The following is an 18,923-nucleotide window of genomic DNA, read 5'->3' on the forward strand; positions in this document are numbered from 1 at the left end:
TATATGTAGCCCTGTGACAGACTGGTGACCTGTCCAGGGTGTCCCCTGCCTTCACCCGAGTCAGCTGGGATAGACTCCAGCACCCCCCATGACCCTAGAGAGGATAAAGCGGTGGATAGAGGATGGATGGATGGATGGAAATTCCATAAACCAAACAAACAAAAGGGGTCTGTCAAGAAACCGTCCTCTGAACTGATGTTTGTGTCTTCTCTGTATGGAAATGTTTGTTGTACGGTGTCCTTGAGTGCCAAGAAAGACGCCTTCAAATAAAATGTATTATTATTATCTAACAATGTTAGCAACTATCCAAGGGATGCACTGAGCAGCTTGTGATGCTAGTGATTAGCCTAAGAATGCTAGTCCAGAAACCTACCTGCTTGGGTAGGAGTGCTACTGAAACAGCTACTGACAAACATGATAATGGAAGTGAATATCCTAAGATCAGTAGCTAGCCACCTGGTCGCTAGACCAGTATTACCTGTCGCTAGCCTTATAATGTCAGGGACTAGCCTAAAAATCTAGTCACTAGCCGAGTAAAGCTAGTTGCTGGTCAAAGAATGTATTTACCTGCTTAGACATGCTAATTTCAACCTTTGGAATGCTGGTCATTAGCCTCAGGATGCTAATGACAAGCCAAAGAGTGCTACTTCCTAGTCTGGGATTATTAGTTAAAACTGGCAAATAATTAGCTAAACACAACAAATACTAAGCTAAAAGTCACTAACAGTTAGCTAAAAATGACAAACAATTAGGTAAACGTAACAAATACTAAGCTAAAAGTCACTAACAGTTAGCTAAAAATGACAAATAATTAGGTAAACGTAACAAATACTAAGCTAAAAGTAATTCATATTTAACTATAAGGAACAAATAATGAGATAAACATTAGCACGGATTAGCAACCCTGTTACTGTGGTTAGAGTAGGGTTACCAAACAAAAAATAAAACATGGAATAAAAATGCTACCATTGATGTGGAAGGTGAGCCAATCAAGCCTTTGATAGTTTATTAGGTATTACTGATGAATATGGAGCAGAAAGCTATAAAAGAGAAGGTTTATTTTTCGAACATTTTGAATCCCAAACGTCCTCCAGTTCTGACTCAGAAACAATAATGTCAGAAAATAACATGTATGAAATGAAGAGGCTCCACTTCAACACAACGGTGGTATTTTATTATTAAAAATAATTTCAGCAGCGTAACAACAATAATTTGGGTCCTTGATTACATCATATATAATAAACATAATATAAACATGTTTCTGTGCAAACACTGGTGACGCTGGTCCATATGAACTGATCCAGAATCAGTTTGTTGCTACGAGATTAATCCATTACAATGCATATTATCAGATCATTTTTGGTATTGAGGCAACAGCAGCAAGAAAAACTGGATTTTGCAAAGTAAATGTGATTTTTTAATATAAATATAGAAATCCTAAGAGTTGATAAGGTGTGCTGTATGACCATTATGTGCAAAATCCTCAATCTGGGAGAAAAATCTCATTACTGTTTGTAACTTTAGTTTAGTTTATTTAAAAAAAGGACAGTGTGCAGTTACATTAAAAAGATGGCTGCACCAGATTTAGCCTCATGCTCATTTTCATCTGTAGTCCTTGGTCCATAAAAAACAACTACTCTGGTAAAGTTCCATTCCCTCGGCTGTTGGGGGTTTTTCAGCAGCTCTGAGGCTCTAAAACCGCTGATGTTCTAGTATTTGTTTCCAGCAGCAGTCTGAGCTTCGAACCACTGCAGGACGACGTCTTTGTTGTCCTTCACCCACTCGATGTTCACTCGGGTTTGTTCCAAGGCCCGCTGAGCCGCTCCATCGGCCGAGCCCAGGTCATAATCTGCTGCGAAACGCTCCAACTGCAGACAGAGAACAAAGACGTCTGAGAAAGAAACTCTCTGATGGTTTAATTCTGCTGTGGTTCACCGCACTGCAGCGACACAACGGTCACATTAGAGATGGAATACATCTGGTAAGGGCTGGAAACGCACAAAATATGAGCTGCAGGAACACAAATGGAGTTAGACGTAACGTCTAAATGTTGTAAAAACTAAAAAAAAAAAAAAAGTGGATGGAAACGTTTAAGTAATTATTCAGTTGCTTGGGTGAAATAATTCAGCAAAACAACAGAAATAATGAGCTAGAAGTGTTGTTTGTAAAGCAGAAACAGGTAAATATAAGTCATGTGTATGAAAAAATTAAACAGTAATAATATTCACAGCAGCTAAAAGTCATTATTAATGTTGAAAAAGCTCAAATCAACAGATGTAACCGCAAAATTTAGCTAATACAGACTCAGAAATATTGTAAAAATGAATCGATACAACAGTTGAAATAAGAAACATTGAAAAGTTGAAAGTAAACAACGTAACCGTTAAAATTCAGCTCTAAAGCTTGAAAAAGCTCAAAGTAATTTAACAGTTCAAGCACCTGAAAGTCAGTAAAACATATTGGAAAAGCTAAAAGGGACAGATTACGGTAAAAACTACGCTAACAGGGTAAATACACAACAAATACTAAGGTGAAAGTCAATTATAGTTAGCTAAAAGGGACAAACAGTTAGCTAAACACAACAAATACTGAGCTAAAAGTCAACAACAGTTAGCTAAAATGGGCTAACAATTAGCTAAACACAACAAATACTGAGCTAAAAGTCAACAACAGTTAGCTAAAATGGGCTAACAATTAGCTAAACACAACAAATACTGAGCTAAAAGTCAACAATAGTTAGCTAAAAGGGACAAACAGTTAGCTAAACACAACAAATACTGAGCTAAAAGTCAACAACAGTTAGCTAAAATGGGCAAACAATTAGCTAAACACAGCAAATACTGAGCTAAAAGTCAACAATAGTTAGCTAAAAGGGACAAACAATTAGCTAAACACAACAAATACTGAGCTAAAAGTCAACAATAGTTAGCTAAAATGGGCTAACAATTAGCTAAACACAACAAATACTGAGCTAAAAGTCAACAATAGTTAGCTAAAATGGGCAAACAATTAGCTAAACACAGCAAATACTGAGCTAAAACTCAATAATAATAGCTAAAAGTCAACAATAGCTAAAAGTGACAAATAATTAGCTAAACAAAATAAATACTAAGCTAAAAGTCAACAATAGGTTGCTAAAAGGGACAAATAGCTAAACACAACAACTACGAAGCTAAAGGTAAACAGTAGTTAGCATAAAGTGACAAATAATTAGCTAAACACTACAAATACTAAATGTACCTGAAGTGGAGCTAAACGTAATGTGTTGAAAAGGTCAAAAATAAGAAGAGACTTGTAGAAATGTCTTTAATAAAGGAAATAAAGTGTTGAAATTTAGCTGAAATAAGATGTGGAGTTCTGTCACTACAGACGTGACAACAAATCAGAGGAACATGACGTAACTGTTGAGCTTTATGCTAATTTAAGCGTTCTTACGGGAACATGTGGCTCAAAGGTAAAAACCTGCAGACGTCTGATACGTTATCAGGGCGTTCCTTCTGATCAGAGTTTCTTTACTGAACGCTGATAATCTCGTATAAACAGGACAGAAGGCTGAAAACTCACCTCATCGAGCTCGAACTGTGTGGAGAATCTGCTGGTGACGCCTTCAATCAAAAACGGGGTGTCTCTGGAAAATAAGAAAACTGTCAGTAAAACACGAGCGATGAGCACCGAGACAGATTTAAAGCAGATTAGTGATGAACAATTAGATAAAAGTGTTCAGATTTAGAGAAAAGCCTCTTAGAACTGATGGGAAACGTAAAAATAACGGATGGAGCAGTAAAAATGAACTTATAATGTTAATAATGAGGATAAAGTTTGAACAGTTGGCATTTAAATTTAATTCTAAATGTTGCAAAAGTTCACAGTAACAAATGAGACATTTTAAAATTCAGCTAAAAGTAACTCAGTTAATATAGAGATGTTGAAATATTTAACTAGAAGCAGAGTTAGAAGTAAAGTTAAAGTAATTAATAGAACAGTTTAATTTCACTTTAAGCAATTTAGAACTGTTGGCAAATTAATCAGTGTGACAGTTGAAATAATTTACTAAAAGAAACTTAGAAATGTTACAAAAGTTCACAGTAACATGTTTCTTTAGAAATGATGCTCAAAGTATGTTTGTAACTTAAAATATACAGTTTAAAGTCAGCTATTTATTTGAAAACTTTTAATTATTGCAAAAGATAAAAGCTAAGCTACAAGTCAATAATCGTTACCTACAAGTGACATATAATTAGCAAAACACAACAAACAACTAGAAAAGCACTCAGAGTGCAGTACTCTGCCAAGGCTGCTCAGTTCACTAAAACGGCATTTTTTACACATTTAGACATACTAAACTATGACATTTTAGTCACATTTTGGACGATATTCGAAACTATGACGTTTTTGTCCAAGTTGATTTTCAGGGCCCTTTTGTTTCAATAGTAATAATAGTAGAGAGGAAAGCACGGAAGACCTGCAGTAAAGGGCCATCAGCTGGAATCAAACCTGTGCACTAATGCAGCTCTGTTTACGAGACGCCTTCTCAACCAGCTGCGATACCTGGACATCTTCTTACCATTTGTCTAATGAAATACTAAACTATGACTTTTTTTCACATTTTGGACGACATACTAAACTAGAAAAGCACTCAGAGAGTAGAGTACTTCACCAAGGCTGCTCAGTTGATGTATCATTTCCAGCGGATGAAATCTTTAATAAAAATGACCTTGTGCTGACCTCAGGCATGTGTTATGCATGTGCACATTATGTGTTTATAAGTTACTCTTATAAAGGTCTGTTGATCAGTTCATCCTTTTGCAAGCCTTTGTTCTGCTAGTCTTAAAATAACCGTTCTCTCCACGCTTTTATTTTGAAGACGTATTTTTAATGCTACAGGCTTTTATTTTGTAACCATTCCAGCAACACAGGAAGTGTTTATCTAAGAAGAGGTTTCTTGACATGACGAAGACGCTGCAGAAAAGTCCGAAAATTCACGTGAAGATGAAAGAAAACAGTTCTACGCTGTTGCTGTCTAGTAAAGGATATGTCTGAACTTAAAAGCAGCTGGAATGGAGACAAGAAAGGAGTGAAGGATAGGAAGGTGAATTCGTGTTCAAAATAAGGCTGAACATAAATAAAGGCTTTGTGAACCATCAGGAGCTTCACCGTTGTCTGGCTGGGGTTTGCTACATACATGACCTAAACATGTAGCGGGACTCAGAAACGCCCCACAGTTTAATCATTTGTTCCTTATATCATTTCCAACTGATAAATCACAATCAATTTGTAGTAGGATCCAATCATGTGATCATCAGCGGGTAACTGACTCAGTGTTCACGTCATGGTTACAGCGACACCAGCTATATCTCCCAACGGGAAATCTTGAACAAATCTGTGGATCCAGACGATAAGCTGCATCGCTGCCAAAATCTAATCACTTGGTTCTTGTGTCATTTCTGACCTTCTCTGAAAATTTCACCCAAATCTGTTGGTCCATTTCTGAGTAATGTTTCACACAGACAGACAAACAGATTCACAGACAAACGTACGTGATCGTCACATAACTCCGCTGTTCCTTGGAGGAGTAATGAGCTTAACTCAACAAATACTATGCAACAATAGTTAGCTAAAAGGAACAAAAAATTAGCTAAACACATCAAATACTCAGCTAAACTTAACAATAGTTAGCTAAAAGTGACAGATAATTAAACACAACAAATGATAAGCTAAAAGTTAATAATATTCAGCGTAAAGCAACAAATATTTAGCTAAATACAACAAATACTATGCTGAAAGTCAACAATAGGTAGCTAAAAGTGACAAACAATTAGCTAAACACAACAAATATTAAACTAAACATGACAAATACTAAGCTAAAAGTCAAGAATAGCTAAAAGTGACAAAGAATTAGCTAAACACAACAAATATTAAACTAAACATGACAAATACTAAGCTAAAAGTCAAGAATAGCTAAAAGTGACAAATAATTAGCTAAACACAACAAATACTAAGCTAAAGTCAACCATAGTTAGCTAAAAGTGATAAATAATTATCGAAATACAACAAATACAAGCTAACAATCAAGAATAGTTAATAGTGACAAATAATTAGCAGTAATGCAGCTGAAAATAACTAACCCTAACCCTAAAACTATCAGATGTGACGGATAAAACCGTTGCTCCAGTAAACTCCTAAATGTTGTCAAATCCAAAGTTAATGGAGGCAACCGTTGAAATAAAGACTTCAGTACTAACTAATGAGAGCTGAACAGGTTTAAAGTGACAGAGCTGATCTGAAATATTCTCCTGAACAGAGTAAAAGCCAACATTTGAGGGAGCAGCAGACAGAATGAGTCAGACGATGATGGAACCTTCAGGTCACGTTCAGGTGTCACCTGAGAAATGAAACGCCTCCTGTTTATTTTCCTCATAATAAACTTTATGAAGCACAGTTATGATCAGCTCAGATTGAGCAGTTCAACCTTTGTCCTGAATCACAGCTTTTATATCTCACTGTTTATTATGGTCTGTTCTTTATCAGTATTCTAAACTGTGCTTCAGTAGCAGGAAGACTCGGTTTACGACCTCCAGGAAGAGCAATCAGACGGATCGCTGCTCTGTCAGATGATTACCTAACAGGTCACAAGTCATAGAAAAACCTCTGAGTAACTATCTTAAGTCATTAAAGGAGCTAACAGCGTGGCTAAGTCACGTCCACGCACCTCAGGTGGTTTCCTACTACCTGTGTCAAAGTCATTTTAAATCACCATGCCTTGAAATGTGTAAATACTGTATATTGAATTTTAATGAATTTAGTATTCTATAGATTTTAAAATTAGAAGTGTTTTTATAGCATTGTACAGCAACATTTTCAGTGTGTATACTAACCTTTAATGTTAATGTTACTAACCTGCCTTTGTGTTGTTGTATGTAAGCTGCCGAACACTTGAATTTCCATCGGGAATAATGAAGTATCTATCTATTTATCTATCTATCTATCCAGGAAGCTAATTATATAGCTAAAGTAATTGAAAAACAGGTAATTACACAGCTGACGTTACAGAAAGAAGCTAACTACACTGCTAAAGTCATAGAAAACCGCTAAATATAGAGCTAAAGTAATTGAAAAACAGCTGAATCCACAGCAAAGGTCATAAATAGATGCTAACTACACAACTAAAGCCATAAAAACAGCTAACTGTACAGCTAAAGCCATAAAACATATTAGCTACATGGATAAATAACTTTATTTTTTAAAGCTAACCGCATACTTAAAGACATAGGTAAAGCTAAGTACACAGCTAAAATCATAGAAAGCCGCTAACAATTAAAAACAGCTAGAATTAAACGGATGCCAACTCATCCGATCAGCAACGTCAAACCACAGGCAGCATGTGTTTCTGTAGGGTGTGTGTTGGTTGGTTGACCTGCAGGTTCTCAGATAACTAAAGCTCCTGACTCAGAGGAAGCAGACCCACCCCTCTTTGATGTAGTCCCAGTGAGCCCTGATGAAGTTCCAGGCCAGAGCCTGACCCGCCGGGTTACTGGCGATGCTGTCGATGGTGGAGGCCACGTCCATGAGTCTGATCTTGTCCGGGTCCAAAGTGTACTCCAGGTATCTGCAAGATAAGGAGGCCTCTGAGTCACTCTGCTGGGATCCACCTGAGCTCAGGTGTGTCTGTGCTGTCAGCAGGAGTGAGCAGAAGCGACAGTTCACCTGTTGAGCAGCCAGGTCTTCCTGGTGCAGGACAGGGCTTCCCTCAGCTGATCCTTCTCAGACGTGACGTTGGAGCTCAGGTACTGGTCCCAGGCAAACTCCCACTCAGCCTTGCCCCCTGCAGCCACCGCCTGGCAGTAGATCACAGAGCGCAGGTTGGGGTGGATGCTGGACACACACACACACACACACACACACACACACACACACACACACACACACACACACACACACACACACAAACAGAGTTTACTAACCAGGCTCAGGACGTCTCATTTTCACATGTCCTTGGTTCTGGTCTGTACCAGAATCACACCTGCTGGATCATAAGTTCTGCTCTGCCCTATAACCATGCAGTAGTTGCACATATTTGGTCAAAACTAAGTTATAACATCTGTCCATTTCACTATATAGGAAAGTATTCTGCCCTTGCAACAGCTTTTTAAAACAGCAGCAGCCCCAGTCCAGAGCTACCTGCTAAATGTGTACTTGGTGTAACTGTACTCCATTCTAGGTCTGCCAGCTGCAGTTTCTGCGCAGGACTGAGAGCACACTGACTGCAGTCTGTCTGAAGGCTAACTACACAGCTAAAGCCAAAGAAAACAGTTAACTACACAGCTAAATCCACAGAAAACAGTTAACTACACAGCTAAATCCACAGAAAACAGTTAACTACACAGCTAAAGCCACAGAAACAGTTAACTACACAGCTAAAGCCTTAGAAAACAGTTAACTACACAGCTAAATCCACAGAAAACAGTTAACTACACAGCTAAAGCCACAGAAAACAGTTAACTACACAGCTAAATCCACAGAAACAGTTAACTACACAGCTAAGGCCACAGAAAACAGTTAACTACACAGCTAAATCCACAGAAAACAGTTAACTACACAGCTAAGGCCACAGAAAACAGTTAACTACACAGCTAAATCCACAGAAAACAGTTAACTACACAGCTAAATCCACAGAAAACAGTTAACTACACAGCTAAAGCCACAGAAAACAGTTAACTACACAGCTAAAGCCAAAGAAAACAGTTAACTACACAGCTAAAGCCATAGAAAACAGTTAACTACACAGCTAAATCCACAGAAAACAGTTAACTACACAGCTAAAGCCACAGAAAACAGGTAACTACACAGCTAAAGCCAAAGAAAACAGTTAACTACACAGCTAAAGCCACAGAAAACAGTTAACTACACAGCTAAATCCACAGAAAACAGTTAACTACACAGCTAAAGCCACAGAAAACAGTTAACTACACAGCTAAAGCCACAGAAAACAGTTAACTACACAGCTAAAGCCACAGAAAACAGTTAACTACACAGCTAAATCCACAGAAAACAGTTAACTACACAGCTAAAGCCACAGAAAACAGGTAACTACACAGCTAAAGCCAAAGAAAACAGTTAACTACACAGCTAAAGCCACAGAAAACAGTTAACTACACAGCTAAATCCACAGAAAACAGTTAACTACACAGCTAAAGCCACAGAAAACAGTTAACTACACAGCTAAAGCCAAAGAAAACAGTTAACTACACAGTCAAAGCCACAGAAAACAGTTAACTACACAGCTAAATCCACAGAAAACAGTTAACTACACAGCTAAAGCCACAGAAAACAGTTAACTACACAGCTAAAGCCACAGAAAACAGTTAACTACACAGCTAAAGCCAAAGAAAACAGTTAACTACACAGCTAAAGCCAAAGAAAACAGTTAACTACACAGCTAAAGCCAAAGAAAACAGTTAACTACACAGCTAAAGCCACAGAAAACAGTTAACTACACAGCTAAAGCCACAGAAAACAGTTAACTACACAGCTAAAGCCAAAGAAAACAGTTAACTACACAGTCAAAGCCACAGAAAACAGTTAACTACACAGCTAAAGCCACAGAAAACTGTTAACTACACAGCTAAAGCAACAGAAAACAGTTAACTACACAGCTAAAGCCACAGAAAACAGTTAACTACACAGCTAAAGCCTTAGAAAACAGTTAACTACACAGCTAAAGCCACAGAAAACAGTTAACTACACAGCTAAAGCCACAGAAAACAGTTAACTACACAGCTAAAGCCTTAGAAAACAGTTAACTACACAGCTAAAGCCACAGAAAACAGTTAACTACACAGCTAAAGCCACAGAAAACAGTTAACTACACAGCTAAAGCCACAGAAAACAGTTAACTACACAGCTAAAGCCACAGAAAACAGTTAACTACACAGCTAAAGCCACAGAAAACAGTTAACTACACAGCTAAAGCCAAAGAAAACAGTTAACTACACAGCTAAAGCCAAAGAAAACAGTTAACTACACAGCTAAAGCCACAGAAAACAGTTAACTACACAGCTAAAGCCACAGAAAACAGTTAACTACACAGCTAAATCCACAGAAAACAGTTAACTACACAGCTAAATCCACAGAAAACAGTTAACTACACAGCTAAAGCCTTAGAAAACAGTTAACTACACAGCTAAAGCCACAGAAAACAGTTAACTACACAGCTAAAGCCACAGAAAACAGGTAACTACACAGCTAAAGCCAAAGAAAACAGTTAACTACACAGTCAAAGCCACAGAAAACAGTTAACTACACAGCTAAAGCCACAGAAAACTGTTAACTACACAGCTAAAGCCACAGAAAACAGTTAACTACACAGCTAAAGCCACAGAAAACAGTTAACTACACAGCTAAAGCCAAAGAAAACAGTTAACTACACAGCTAAAGCCAAAGAAAACAGTTAACTACACAGCTAAAGCCACAGAAAACAGTTAACTACACAGCTAAATCCACAGAAAACAGTTAACTACACAGCTAAATCCACAGAAAACAGTTAACTACACAGCTAAAGCCTTAGAAAACAGTTAACTACACAGCTAAAGCCTTAGAAAACAGTTAACTACACAGCTAAATCCACAGAAAACAGTTAACTACACAGCTAAATCCACAGAAAACAGTTAACTACACAGCTAAAGCCTTAGAAAACAGTTAACTACACAGCTAAAGCCTTAGAAAACAGTTAACTACACAGCTAAAGCCTTAGAAAACAGTTAACTACACAGCTAAAGCCACAGAAAACAGTTAACTACACAGCTAAAGCCTTAGAAAACAGTTAACTACACAGCTAAAGCCAAAGAAAACAGTTAACTACACAGTCAAAGCCAAAGAAAACAGTTAACTACACAGCTAAAGCCACAGAAAACAGTTAACTACACAGCTAAATCCACAGAAAACAGTTAACTACACAGCTAAAGCCTTAGAAAACAGTTAACTACACAGCTAAAGCCTTAGAAAACAGTTAACTACACAGCTAAAGCCACAGAAAACAGTTAACTACACAGCTAAAGCCACAGAAAACAGTTAACTACACAGCTAAAGCCACAGAAAACAGTTAACTACACAGCTAAAGCCAAAGAAAACAGTTAACTACACAGCTAAAGCCAAAGAAAACAGTTAACTACACAGCTAAAGCCACAGAAAACAGTTAACTACACAGCTAAAGCCACAGAAAACTGTTAACTACACAGCTAAAGCCACAGAAAACAGTTAACTACACAGCTAAAGCCATAAAAAGATGCTAACTACATAGCTTAGCTTAAGTAATAGAAAATAGCTCAATACACAGATAAAGTAATAGAAAACAGCTAAATACACATCTATGGCCATAAAAAAGATGCTAACTATACAGCTAAAGCCATAGAAAAAAGCTAACAATGCAGCTAAAGTTATACACAGGAGCTAACTATACAGTTAAAGCCACAGAAAAAAGCTAGCAATGCAGCTAACGCTATACAAGGAAGCCAACTACACAGCTATTAATTAGGTGTTAAAATCAGATTTTGAATTGAGTAAGCTGCCAGTAAAACTCCTAAACAACATTTACCCCTCAAAAGAATTTCTTAAACATAAGTTTAAAATAGACACTGGCAATTGTATATTCTGTAACACTGAAGGTGAAGATTTGGAACATCTTTTTTTTTCTTGTCATATAATTCAAGGTTTTTGGCAAAACTTTAAGACTTGGCTTTACTCCAAGGTGATACAGATACCTGTTTTAACGTTTAAAGAAATTAAATTTGGAATTAATTTGAAAGATAAAAAGACAGATAATGGTGTAAACAATTTATTAATCCTGTGCAAACATTTTATTCATAAATGCAGATTTTTTAAAACCAAACCTACAGTCATTCACTGGAGGAATGAGCTCAGTCTTTTTGCCAAATCTTTGAAACTAACTGAACAAAAACAAGCATATTCTCGTGAAGATTTTTTCTCGGAATTTGGCTTGGTATAATTCCCCAGTTGTGGTTTCTTTTTTGTTTTACTTTATTTCAATTTATTATTATTATCATTACCTCATTTTTTGACTATCAATAACTTGACGGTTGTGATTCCAATGTTAACGATGCCTTAATGTTTGTTTTTGAAATGTGCAATAAAAAAAAGAAGAAAAAAAAGAAAAAACTACACAGCTAAAGTTATAGAACAAAGCTAACTACATTGCTAGAGCCATAGAAAGATGTTAACAACGCAGCTAAAGCTATGGAAAGAAGGAAACTATGCAGCTACAGACACTGACAGAAGCTAACAATGCAGCTAAAGTCATACAAAGACAGCTAAAAGTAACAGCACAGGTAATGTCAGAAAAAAATGCTAACCTAGAAGTTATCTCCAAATGAAAAATATCCCTCTATATGTGAATATATGTATCTATACTGTGCACACATTATAACACACACAATTGTAGACACATGCAAATGCATTACCACACTTCCATGCATGTACGATCAGTACATGCACGTGTCTTGAAGTAATGAGGACATGCAAATGATGAAGAGTCAATGTCTTCTAAAGCTGCACCTGGACAGTTTTCACATTACTGACAAATTGTAAAGGCACCAGAGTTTGATCATTAGTTGCATTAAGATCATAATTTAAAAAAAAAAACACACTCCATGAAAATTTTGCCAAGTGCAGCTTTAGAAAACCACGACAGTGTAGAAACAGCCACCAGAAGTGATTAGAGACACCTACCTTCACTAAATCATTGCTGCAGAGCAAAGCTACAGAATATAATGAAAGCTGTTAGGCCATTTTTGAAGATGATTTCAGAAGGAGTGCTACAGAAATGATAGTTAGCATCCGTACTTATTCGTTCCGTTGGGCTGCATCCACTCTGCAAACTTCATTTTAGCCATTTCTACGCATTCAGGGAGTCCATTGGAACAGGCCATCCAGATGGCGTTGACCTGGTTGTGTCTTTGGAGGAAGCAGTTTCATTTTATACAGTAAGTATAAAACAACAGTACAGATGCATCTAGTAAAGGCTTCTACAGTAACCCATAACCTGAGATACACTTAAGAGTTCATCCTCTGAAACCCAAAACCTACCACTACGTTTGCAGTGTGTAAGGTTCGCGGTCGCCCGAAGCGACCAGAACGATGCCCGGGCGATAAACAGATACAATTTATACATTTCTCATCGCCCGGCCGGGCGACAAGCATTTTATTAATAAATAAATAAATAAATAAATTGAAAGATTTCTAACCTTTCGCTTTGTTCTGCGCAGGCAGTGTTGCCAGCTTAGCGACTTTCCAAAGCGTCCTAGCGACTTTTTTTGTCAAAAGCGACTAGCGACAAATCTAGCGACTTATTCTGCCATTTTGGAGAGTCTGACAGGAAAACTCGGATCATTCTGCAGCTAGTTTTCAACGAGCTGTGAGCCCCCCCCCCCAAGCACAGGCTGTCAGTCCAGGGGCTCGACACACAGGAGGTGACAACAGTCGCGCTCCATTCATTTTCTATGACTGCTGTGCGACGAGACGAACATCGCTTTCCCCCCTCCCAACAACGTGACGGTGACATTCGTGCATGTGAAATTTCGCGAGCGTTCACGTAGACGTGCACCCGCTGGCTTGCGACACGATACAAGAAAGTTGAAAAATGTTCAACTTTTGTCGCCTAGCCTAGCCTAGCCAGCTAGACCCATGTTTCTGAAGGCACAAGGGTCCAGGCACGCTCGACAGGGAGGGAGGCGGGCTAAAAGGTTGTCTATGAAATCACTCTGCAGCAATTGGGTAGATATACAACCAATCAACGCAACGAATAGGCTCCTAGAGCGCCGGAAATCAGATGATGCGGTAGTTCGGTGAAGCCTTATTTATACAGTCAATGGGTGAAGCTCAAGTATATTACAGACATGTTAACAGAAACATTATTCAGAGTCGGTGCTAATGGAGCTCAACGACTGTTGTCGTTTTTGTTGTCGACCCTGGCAGAGAATTAAATTCGTTGCCGTGGGTTGTCTAGCGCGGCTAGGCTAGTTGTCTCCGGTTGTTTCTGTCAGAATCGTCGCGCCTCTGTCGTCACTTAGTTACGCCCGCCTTCTGACTCTACACTTCATGGTGATTGGTCCGGCCAGTTTTAGGAGAATCCAGCCTCGAGCCTTATGGAGGGTAACTAGACCCACCCTGGCAGAGAATTAAATTCATTGCCATGAGTTGTCTAGCGCGGCTAGGCAAGCTGTCGCCTGGAGCTTCAACTAATCAGCGAGTTTCACTCACTGACCAATGAGCTTACAGCATGTTACACAGTACAGTCCGCTCCAATACATTAATGGTCCGTTTTGGAAAAAAGTTCTGGGCTAAGGCGAAAGTATGCCCGGAATTTTTCTGGATCTTTTCTGAGATCTGGCATCAAATGGTGGTATTCTCCACGCTCTTTCCGATATTGCAAAATGGCATGGACCCAGGGTTGTTTCTTTCTTTTATAAGCTAATGTCAATAGTAAAATTTTGGCTAAATCAAGCAATATCTTCTGGCTCATCATCTTTATGCTTTTCTGTCATGAAACTCTTTGAAAACGTAAAAAATCCCTCCAATTTCACAGCCAATCAGAAGTGAGGGAGACAAGCGACCTGTGCTTTTGCACAGCGCGCCGTTTGTCGCCGTCGCCTGCCGCTGCCAAGTATCGCGCACCGTGTGTTGAATTTATCTCCTGTTGCGATGACTTTCGCATTCCCCCCTCAACTGTCGCTCCCCGTGTGTCGAGCCCTAACAGGAGAACCAGAATGGCTGCCAACACCCTGGACAACATTATGACAATCCAGATGTGTACATCCTCAGTCAGAGAGTTTGACCCAGATCAAGCTATAGACAGCTGGCAGAGTGGTGCCAAAGCACCCAGGAGACCAGCTCTGATGGCAAGACTGAGAAAAAAGCTTCGGCTGGTGGTCCACAGTCAGCCCAGTGCAACTGTGACTCAGGAAGCACCAGACCAGCAGCAGGAAGCAGAAGACCAGCAGCAAGAAGCAGAGTGATGAGTGCACCTTTAATCTTCACAATAAATTACTTTAACCTGGTTTTAAAAAAAAGTTTTTGAAAAAATATCTCCTGGATTGTTTTCTCGAGAGTTTACTGTGATGTTAATTTAGCAATATGTCTCTAAATCAAGGACCTCTGAAGGTTAATTAATAGGTCATTCCAGCTAAATACAACAAATATTAAGCTAAAAGTCGACGATAGTTAGCTAAAAGTGGCAAATAATTAGCTAAGCACAACAAATACTAAGCTAAAAGTCAACAAGAGTTAGCTAAAAGTGACAAATAATTAGCTAAACACAACAAATACTAAGCTAAAAGACCACAATAGCATGGATTAGCAACCCTGTTACTGTGATTAGAGTAGGGTTAGCAAACAGAACAGAAAACATGGAATAAAAATGCTACCATTGATGTGTAAGCTGAGCCCATCAATACCTATCATTGATCAATATGGAGCAGAAAACTGTCAAAGAGAAGGTTTATTCTTCAAACATTTTGAAGCCCAAATGTCCTCCAGTTCTGGAATGACCCTCCTACAATCAGTTTGCTGTTCATACTCTCCCACATCTGCTCACATTTGTCCTGCACTGTGAATCTGTGAAGTTGTAAACCGAAGCATGTGTAAATCTGTAGACCGTTAACCAGGAAGTAAGCCTGCTGCACCAATAAAACCTCATTACAGTCGAGGGCTCTGTGAAGTCACGTTTCCTTACTGCTCAGAGTGATCCTCAGGGACCGTGGAGTTGTTGGTGTAGTTCCTGTAGAAGTTGTACAGTCCCTCCACCTGGTTCCTCAGGTACTCCTGTAAGATCATTTACACAACAGGTTAGGGAATATTCACATCTGGAGAACAAGTTTACTGCACATCTGTTTCATAGCTGAACGTAAATACAAGCATTCAGTCTGTTAGCTCCACCATCAGCGTCATAAAGCAGTAATTAGCAGCTGCTGATACCTGCATGGGGCCGTAGACCTCGGAGCGATCGAACATGAGGACGAAGTAGTGCAGGTTAGTGACTGCCGACTCCCAGGGGAGAAACTCTCTTTCATTACGGAGGAACAACGTCGAGTTCAGAGCCAGAGTCACGTCGATCAGTTTGGCCCTGCAGAGATCAGAGGTTAGAACGTGGTCGGGTCAGAACCAGAGACAGAACGGGTCAGAGGCAGCACCTGGCCAGGTTAAAGGCGTCATCGATCAGCTGGCCACGGTTCATCAGAGGGATCAGCTGCAAAAAAAACAAAAAAAAGGACAAAATTTCAGGCTGGAAATGTGACAACTTCTACTAAACGTCTTCATATCAAACACATACGTATTGATTATTCTATTGGTTTTATAAGTAAGACATTAACCAGCAGTTGGTGTTTATGACTCTGGGTTTAAGGTTGTTATCTCTGAGTCTGTCACAGTTTCACGTTTCCATAAAATCCACAGCAGAACTTAGACATCAGTGCCTCTATTTAAGTTCAGTGTATGAGAAAGACCGAGACATGCTAGCTGTTATTTAGATATGCTAGCTGTTATTAAGATATGCTAGCTGTTACTTAGAAATGCTAGCTGTTACTTGGAGATGCTAACTGTTACTTCGAGATGCTAGCTGTTACTTAGAGATGCTAGCTGTTACTTCGAGATGCTAGCTGGGTTTTTTTAAATATATTAAATTATTCCTACAAGGGGAAATCAAATCAAACTTTATTTATATAGGACTTTTTATACAAGAAATTGCAATACAAAGTGCTTTACAGATTAAAAACGATGCCTGACCTTTTACCCGTTCCACCCCCCCACCCCGATCCCATACAGTACAAAGAAGACACAAAGGAACACTCATACCTCCCCACACCCACACCCACCCTCAACCCACCCTTCAAGCATGCAGAGAAGTGACTGTCATTAAAATAGTTAACTGTCTTTTCACAATTCCTAGAGGGTTAGAGAACCTATAAATGCTAGGTGTTATTCTACAGATGCTAACTGTTAGTCCAGGGGTGCTAGTTGGTAGTCTACAAATGCTAATATTTAGCCTACGCCTTTGTCTTGCGTTACTAGATGTTAGGCTAGGGTGAAGTTCTGGTCCAGAACTCACATGTCGGTTGGTCTCCAGCACCTTCAGGAGGAGCTGCCAGTTCTCCAGGTTGTAGTTGACTCTGTAGTATCCGGTAGAGTTGACATTTGCCAGGATCCACTCGCCGTCCTTCGCAATGAATTCTTCTTTGGCCACTGTTCCAAACACAAAATACGTTACACTAAATTCACTACAAATCACAAGCCGATGGAAAAGTGCAAAGAAAAATGAAGAGGTAATCCATGCGTGGATTGATGTGGAGACTCTGGGCTCCTGGTCATTTTACATGTTGTTGTAGTTTTTAATGTCTCTTCATGATAGTTTTTCCTTCATTGTGGATTTCTTTGCAGTCATTTTCCAAAGTTTTCAGTAGTCTCTGTCTTTTTGTAGTCACTTCATGTCTCTTCACAGTTGTTTTATATCTATTTGTGGTCATTTCACTTCTGTTTATCGTCTTTTTTTGTCTCTTTGTAGTCACTTTTGACAACTCTGTCTCTCTGTGTGACCATGTTTCCTCTCTGTGGTTACTTTGAGTCTCCAGTATTTCATTCAGGTGGTGTTGTGGTCGTGTCACATCTGCTGTAGTCATCTAAAATCTATTGTTTGTTGTTTTGGGTCTCTCTAGGGTCATTCTATATATTTTTGCAAACATTTAAAGTCATTTTGTTGTCCTTTTACCATTGTTATGTTTGTTCATGGTCATTTTACACATATTTATGGAGCTTTGGTGTGTCTTTGAAGTCCCTTGGAGTCGTTTTAAAGGTTTGTGTGTCTCTGAGGTTGTTTTGTGGTACTTTCACATCCATTCTTGGTGTTGTGTAACCAACCAAAAACCATCATCTAAATTAAACTGCTCAGTTTCTTGTCAAATATGGAAACAAAAGCTGTTAAAATGTGTTTTTGCATTAGTCTGTGTTCAGGTGTGTTACCAGTTTCTAGGGTAGCCTCCAGCCACACCAGAGAAGGTTCAGATATGTAGGACATGACCCAGATGGGGACGTTCCAGCTCAGCCTGAACAGAAAACACAGTATTATTAGTACATAGTCTAATATTACCAGGATGCTCATGATCCATCTGAAAAAAAGCATTTTTCATAAAACATAATAAAGGTGCAGTGATTCGGAGCGTGAAGTCTGGTGTGCTGATCTGCTGCTGTAGGGTGAATGAAGCCAAAACAATACAGAGCAGGTCACAGAAGGTTAAATTATTACGAAACTTCACCATTGCAACGTAAAGAAAGCCAGAAAACACTGCAGGGCCAAAGGATAATCAGCTGCAATGAGCTGCAAGAGTCATCTGCTGTCAGGAAACATTCAGCGAACAGTTCCCAGGAAAACGTCCGTCTGGCAGCTGCAGCAAGAAATAGATTCACTATCTGGAGGAGATCGTGCTCAACAGGAGTCAGCTGGGGCCGAGTTTATAAATGACAAATCACATCATCTCAGCAGGTTTCAGAGTTAGCAGAGTAGGACAGAACCAACAGTACAAACAGCAGCATTAGCTTACTGATGCTGAACACTGAGCTAAAGCTTTAGCTTGTTGTAACTCCAACATATCAAATGCTATAATAACATGTATTTACATTTTATTATTGTTCTTTACAAGTGCAAACAGCTAGAGTAAGGGATGCCAGTGACTAGCCTTGGGCTACTAGTTGTTAGTCTACAGCGTACAGTCACTAGTCCAGAGATGTTAGTTGCTAACCTAAGGATGCTAGTATTAGCCCAGAGATTCTAGTCCATTGTCTACAGATGCTAGTTGTTATCTATTATTATGTTAGGTTAGCTTAGGGATGCTTGTTACTAACCTGGGGATGCTAGTTGTTTGTCT

General features: G+C 39.0%; 1 protein-coding gene across 2 annotated transcripts in view; it reads right to left on the reverse strand.

Annotated features, from left to right (window-relative positions):
• Positions 1 to 1,152: 1,152 nt before the first annotated feature.
• The window catches only part of anpeplb (alanyl (membrane) aminopeptidase-like b), a 28,106-nt gene continuing 10,335 nt past the window's right edge, over positions 1,153 to 18,923 (reverse strand). Inside the window, exons 11-20 of one of the 2 annotated variants that reach the window (XM_022219352.2) lie at positions 18,022 to 18,104; positions 17,114 to 17,247; positions 16,200 to 16,255; positions 15,985 to 16,132; positions 15,743 to 15,831; positions 12,856 to 12,966; positions 7,705 to 7,872; positions 7,466 to 7,606; positions 3,565 to 3,628; positions 1,153 to 1,868 (exon numbers count right to left, since the gene is read on the reverse strand). In XM_022219352.2, coding sequence (XP_022075044.2) covers positions 1,710 to 1,868; positions 3,565 to 3,628; positions 7,466 to 7,606; positions 7,705 to 7,872; positions 12,856 to 12,966; positions 15,743 to 15,831; positions 15,985 to 16,132; positions 16,200 to 16,255; positions 17,114 to 17,247; positions 18,022 to 18,104 — 1,153 coding nt within the window. In that variant the 3' untranslated portion in view covers positions 1,153 to 1,709. Of the gene's footprint in view, positions 1,869 to 3,564; positions 3,629 to 7,465; positions 7,607 to 7,704; positions 7,873 to 12,741; positions 12,771 to 12,855; positions 12,967 to 15,742; positions 15,832 to 15,984; positions 16,133 to 16,199; positions 16,256 to 17,113; positions 17,248 to 18,021; positions 18,105 to 18,923 lie in introns of those variants that run through there. The other variant, XM_022219353.2, reaches the window with a different exon arrangement.

This window comes from Acanthochromis polyacanthus, chromosome 8 (genome assembly GCF_021347895.1).
Source record: "Acanthochromis polyacanthus isolate Apoly-LR-REF ecotype Palm Island chromosome 8, KAUST_Apoly_ChrSc, whole genome shotgun sequence".
NCBI lineage: Eukaryota > Metazoa > Chordata > Actinopteri > Pomacentridae > Acanthochromis > Acanthochromis polyacanthus.